We start from the raw sequence: 6524 nt of genomic DNA, 5'->3' as shown, positions 1-6524 counted from the left end.
GCAGCTGAAGTCAGCAGTCGTCCAGCTTATCTTAGCATAAAAACTAGAAACGGGGGGGAACAGCTAGCCTGGCTCTGTCTAAAGCTCCTTAATCAACTCTTTATATCTTCTTTAATTTGTATAAGAATAAAGTGTAAAATGGAGAATTTGCAGTTTTATAGGGAGTTATGTGCCAGACTATGTCTTGGCCAGGACCTGAGACTTCCTGGAGAAAGCAAACAAGTGTATTTCCCACATGTATTTCCCATAGTTCCCATGTCGAACTATTCCTTTAAGATGACAGCAGAATATGTTTATTTCTTTCTTTCATCCCAGTCACCAGAATAAATGCTGGCACTGAGTGCTTCTGAAAACCGCAGATACGATGAAACATTATGTTTTGTTACAGTTGAACTTTCAGCTGTATGTCGTGACGACGCTGAGGTTAAGATCTCTGTGGTTTGCAGAAACGTACAATGGCAAGATTTTATTCTGGCAACTGGACAATTCTGTCTTTCTGTCTGTCTTTCTGTCCGTCTTTCTTACTTTTGTATCCATGCAGTGCATCATGGTAGGTCTATTATTCAGACTTCATCTTCCATAACTTCTAAGAGTCTGTGAGAGATTGGAATTAAACATTAAGTGCTCCAATCAATAGTTTGATTCGGTACAGCAGAGTCCTACATACATACATTATGCACCTCCACCAGTATGTGAATGTCACCCTGTCAAGCTCATTATGTCATTTAAGTCAACCTCTGTTTGTCAGTTATGAGCTGCTGCTAGCTTTGCCGCTTCAGCTTTCGATAAAAAGATGCTGCCATCAAAATGGCTGCCACCCCTATCACAATGAGGACAGCCACAGCAATTCCCAGGCCAACAGACGCGCCCCTGCCATCAGACTGGCCACCAGACAGCGCTGTGCACAGACGAGAGTGACACCATTATGGGATGCATAATTACAGCAGACAACAAGAAGACATTATGACTTGCTGCAGATAAGAAATGCTTTTCATTTCTGGGGGAATCTAATTAGTAAAAACTTTGTGACTGGCTGATCTCGTGGCGGTCAAGTTAATAAAGAACATACTCACCCTCTTCTTTGGAGAGAACGGCTGCAAGAGAAACAACGAGAGTCAGTATTTCATTAAGAGGGAGATTACATCCAAAATATTATGTCTGCTGAAAAAGTTAGAGGGAGAAAGACAGTCAAAGCTGAGCGAAGCCAGAAAAGTGCTGAGTGGTTTTAACGTCTCTGAACTACTCAGTGTGCTGAGAACAAACACGTTCCTGCAGAACGTGTATGTATACTCTTTTTTCTGTATTTTATTCTATATTCATCTTCTCTCTCTCATCTTCATTCGTTTTAGATAAAACAAATGAGATGTTGAGTGTTGATTAGTGAGCTTTGGAAGTGCTGGTATACTTTTTACCTTGAGACAGAGCCAGACTGGCTGTTTCCATCTGTTTCAAGTCTTTATGCTAAGCTAAGCTAGCTGACTACAGCGTGCAGATCTTTCGTCTGGCTCCTTTATCTACTCATTTGCACAGATAGAAAGACACATAGGTGACATACGGGCATCTGTCTTGGCCCTTATAGACACTGTGAGCACAGACGGCTCAGTGATGCTGTCCTGGACGACTGTGGTCTCCACACTCCTCCGCTTCCTGTTGCATTGCTGCAGATCAGACAAGATGGAGAGAGATGTTGATGACCTGCTCTTTGGAATTTGAGATTTCTGCTTGAAATGCATGCGGTGCCCTCTTACCTTGAAGGTGCTGCAGGTGCTGCGCTCACAGAGTCGGGTGATGCAGTGCAGATAGTAGGTGGAGATGGTCTCATTCTGCTGCTCGATGAAGCGGAACGCCGGGAAGTAGAAGCGGGCCTTTTGGCTATCCCCGTTCTCCAGCATGGTGGTGAGCTGATCTATGGAGCACCTTTCAATAGAAGGCGAACCTCACAAGTGCCCCATTTGCACATCACACGGATACATACAGGCAGTGTATTAATGATAGAAAGGAAGGGAGATGAAATCAAGACTAGGGCTCCCTTAGGATTTAGGATTTAGAGGTAGCTGTGCTGCACTTTTTGCATGGAAGAGGGGAAAACCTGTAGATATGTGTAAAGGTTTAAATTTAAAGCTGGACTGCTGAACTGAGAGACAGAACCCATTATCAATCCTTGAAGGACTGGGAGAAAAAGTTACAATTAGTAGGCAGCTCACGCTTTTTTGGAATTTCTTGAGGTGTTTTTGTGACTTACGAGACAAACAGATTAAAGAAGGTGGAGTTGGAGGGCTGCGGATTCACCGAGGCGTAGCACCGGTCCAGAAGAACAAAGTACCTGTGGAGAAAGAATGAGGTCCCCAGCACCGAGTCAGAGACTCCAGGTCACAGGTGGAATCCTCAAATTTGCAATCTATCAAGACACAGTCGTGTGGTTGGAGACGAGGAGAAATGGAAGAGACGGTCTGTTTTTTAATCTATACATTCACTCAGGTTTCCACTCAACCATTCCAGACATCCCAGACCTGTATTCATCAAACTGCTGAAAGTCAAACCTTCACTTTCATTCCCATCACACACTTAAGAATAATGTTTCTTACAGCTAAAACACACTTTCAGATTTAAGGTTGGTCAGAGTCGATTCTAGACGGCTGCAGCTCAGAAGTGAGCACACACCTGCTGAGACGTGTTTTTGGAGTGAATACACAAAACCACAAAAGGATAGTTTTAACCTCTTATTTCTGTTTGATTTTTTTTCTTCATTTGTGCAAATAACAAGAAAAAAGCTGCCTCAGATTGGTTTGTAATCACTTTCAGCATTCTCCTTTGTCTGCACTTGTAAATGTCGTATTCAACTCCATGATTTCTTTAATGTATTCCTCTACGAGCAGCAGGATTTCTTTCCTGCTACAGTTTGCTTTTCTTTTCCATCTCAGTCAGTTTGGCTGTTATTTCATATATTGTTGTCAATTTGACATCTTAATTGGCACTGGAGATTTAATATTTCTTTCAAAATAATAATAATAAAAAAAGACCAATATGGCAGATGTGAGGTAAATTTTTGTCTCTGATTGGCTCTTCTTACTCTGAGCATACATGTGATCACCTCTTAAACTTTACTGTAAGTAAAAGAGTACAACTATCCATCAGAAGTATAAGTACTCATTTTGCAGAAGTGGGCCCCTTACCTTTTTATGAAATCTTAGGTTTTTACCTCTTTGGGCCTCAATTTAGAGCCCCAACTAGGGTTTTTTGTTTGGGGCCACAACCCCAAAATCTACTAACACCTGGTTCACATCTGGTTCAATAATACATTGTGTCATCACAATGCTTTGTGCAATTATCTTGTGGAATATTACATATTTTTTTACTGTGCTTATATATATATTTTACTGTGTTATATGTTTTCCACCAGTACAAAACCACTGTATTTTATTCATATCTTACTCATGTGCAATCCAAAATTTTCCATTGTGAGACTATCCGACACAACACAGCATTATTTTTATACTCTTTTTGTATATAATGTACATATACATAGTTGATTTTATTTTGTATCCTTCTTATTGTCTGTTCTTTTCTACTCCTCCTTTTTATTCTTGTTATCTAACAAATTAGTTGAGCACAAAATAAAACATTTCCTCTAAAGTGGAAATACTCAGCTGAAGTATGAGTATCTCCTAATTACAGTACAGCACTTGATTAAATGCGTTATTGTCAGAAGTTTGATAAATACAGGTCTGAAGCAGACAAAGAAAAAGCTGCAGGTGTCATATAATGTTAATGGTTCTTACTGGGATGTCAGGTTGGATGCAACCACCTCAACGTAGATGTTGGTCCTCAATTCGACGCCCAGAGGTGACGTGACAAGGGGCGTGGTGTAATTAATATCCTGGCAAAGAAAGAGAACGTAAACATTATACGAGCTTTTACATAAGATTCATTTTCTAAAGTTACTGTTTAGGTTGGTGCCAGGCGGAAATGAGGGTACATATGATATGTGAGAAAGTTATAAGGTGGCACCTGGTACAAGGTCATGCTGAGGGTACTGATGAAGCTCCCATTGTTGTCTTTCAAAGCAATGGAGGAGGATGACCTATGAGGAAGACAGGAGTGAGATCATGCTCAGCACGCAAGGGAAATGTTAGAAGTTTTAATGCATTTCTTAACCCACATATCATAACTTACACGTCCACCTGGGTGTTATTGATGAGATACTCCAGAGGGTAAGCACATGAATAGTAATACTTGAGCTCTGCGTTGTAGGTGATGGTCCCAATGGTGGGGTCGAAGGATCGGATCACCCCGCTGACATTGACCGTCTGGATGTTGGAGAAGTCAGAGAATATTCCCGTCCCTGGCGCGCTTGTGGTCTGAAGAATTATTGAACGGAAACATGATTATTTAAGAAATGGTTAAAAATAAATGTTGGCTGTGTCTCTGCACAGCAGGCGGCGGTGATGAAATCACAGCAAGGAAGTGGAACCACTTTCTCATTCTCCTCAGAAAAGGAGACTGATGGGATTGCATGTGTCTGTGTTTCATTAAGTCAAGAGTAGGCTGATTCACCTCATGCATGTCTGGCTGAAATTCTCTTATTTCTACCCTGAGTGTTCTCTTTTCATCTCCTCTTACCTGGCTCAAAACACCTCACTCGGATACCATTTCAGTCCCCTAAATCTGCTCTGACTGTCCTCAGATAGGCCCAGGATCGCCATCCCCCATGACTTTAAATCAGGACACTTCACTGATGCAACACTCACCAAAAAGTTACTCCCACAGGCGTTCCCCTCTCTGATGGGGAAGCTGAATCTCACCACAGGAGGTGCCACCGAGGTGTCCAGCGTCCCCTGACAGTCCACATTGTCCCGGATGCGGTTGAGGATCAGCAAGCTCGCGTTGTAGCCGGTGTAGATAGCCGGGCAGATTTGAATCGACAGATCAATGGCAGATGTGCCACAAACCACAGCAATATCAGTGTATTCTGATGGCGATAAGATGACACTGTTACTGAACAACTCTGATATGACTTTCATTCACTCTAACAGCATCACGCTAATCCAAACTCCAGCTCAGCGTGCAGCATGCACATGATTTGTGCGTGTGTGGACAAGTATCAAAGGCCAATTCTGCAATTTCATATTAAAATACACTTAAGAATTACTAACACACACACACACACACACACACACACACACAGACATATATATATAGTTGCACAAGATGAACCACAGTTAATAAAATGATAAATATTTAGTTAAATATGCCTGTTTTAACATCTACATTTCTTCTGTAAACACATATTTACCAGTCTAATTAACACTCTTTCAAGTGTGGTAATTAAATATGTGAAGTAAACTAAAATCAATATGGCTTCCCTGAACGTCTAAATCTGAACTAAAATCAATACAAGCTCTTCAGTCCAACACAAAAATGCAAGCTTGAAGGTCAGGGCCATCATACCTGGTCGTCTGGCGTACGCTCCGCAGTCAGATAGGCTGAGGGCCTCTCGGCCCGCAATACACAGGGAGGTCAGGATGAGGAAGCTGAATAAAGCCATCTCACTGTTCTGCCCTCTGTGAAAAAGCTGAGGCAAACACACAGACGTCAAACAGAGAAAATCCTAATGAATCCAGCACAATGCTGAAGAGAAATCCAGTGAGGAGATTTAACAATAAAGGTCCAGATTTAGATGTTTAATCCAGAGCTGTCGATCAAGAGCACTTTGTTTGTATCTTAGCCTGGATCTTACCTCCTCAATCTCTTTGCTGCTTTAGGATAACAGAGCGTTGGGCTGTTTTATATATGGTGAACATGACCGTCGTGCTGTCCCAACACTGTTTTAGGATTGGATGGAAACAGGGTCAATGCCACTGTGGTGGGGTTGCCTCAGTTTGTGTGAACAATTCACTTTTTGTGGCTGAGGCACTGTGGTCCTCTCCTGGAGGCAAATGATGAAACCCAACACAGTCTCCTTCAAAGTTACAAGCTTAAACAATGTCTATGGGGCTTTGTGACTTCGTGTGTGAATGTCTCAGCCTGCTGATATGAAATTTAATAAAGTAAGAGCATGTATGGTTTCTAGTCACCTGGGAACTCACGCATAATAGAGGAAAGAGCACCTGTTGTCTTCTGAGGCGTCCTGTGGTTTAATGCGACCTGGATGACCCTTAATTTGACAAATTGGCAGGAAAGATCTTTTATATGACGGCTTTTGGTGCTCATAATTTCTTGACACACTATTATCAACAAACCCGTTAGTCAGACTGACATTTATTGTGTTTATGCCTTGAGAACTTTTTGTTTTTAAAGAGTACAAATGAAAAGATTTCCGTCAGAATATTTGCATTCATGCTCACTGGTCTAAGTAGAAATCCTCACATATTTTGAGCATCTTGTAAAATTAAGTTAATGTTGAGGTTTAACTGAGAGGAAATGATTGAAGGACAGGTGGAAAACTGATCTTGTCAGGTGAGCCACCTGGGAAGAGAAAGCTCTGATCGGGGTCAAGTTGGAGGATGGGCGTCTCTTTCGACCTT

The 6524-nt window shown here is 41.7% G+C and overlaps 1 protein-coding gene across 1 annotated transcript; it reads right to left on the bottom strand.

The window, feature by feature from the left end:
* Window positions 1-761: 761 nt before the first annotated feature.
* LOC143323366 (zona pellucida-like domain-containing protein 1) lies at window positions 762-5545 on the bottom strand. Its single transcript, XM_076735191.1, has 10 exons — window positions 5449-5545; window positions 4749-4969; window positions 4174-4358; window positions 4009-4081; window positions 3780-3877; window positions 2243-2323; window positions 1749-1917; window positions 1556-1658; window positions 1074-1094; window positions 762-898 (listed from the first exon to the last, which is right to left on the bottom strand). Exons 1-10 carry the CDS (start codon window positions 5543-5545, stop codon window positions 762-764), a joined length of 1185 nt encoding a protein of 394 aa, XP_076591306.1.
* Window positions 5546-6524: the final 979 nt, after the last annotated feature.

This window comes from Chaetodon auriga, chromosome 7 (genome assembly GCF_051107435.1).
Source record: "Chaetodon auriga isolate fChaAug3 chromosome 7, fChaAug3.hap1, whole genome shotgun sequence".
Lineage (NCBI taxonomy): Eukaryota > Metazoa > Chordata > Actinopteri > Chaetodontiformes > Chaetodontidae > Chaetodon > Chaetodon auriga.
This window is presented reverse-complemented; position numbering and strand designations above follow the sequence as displayed.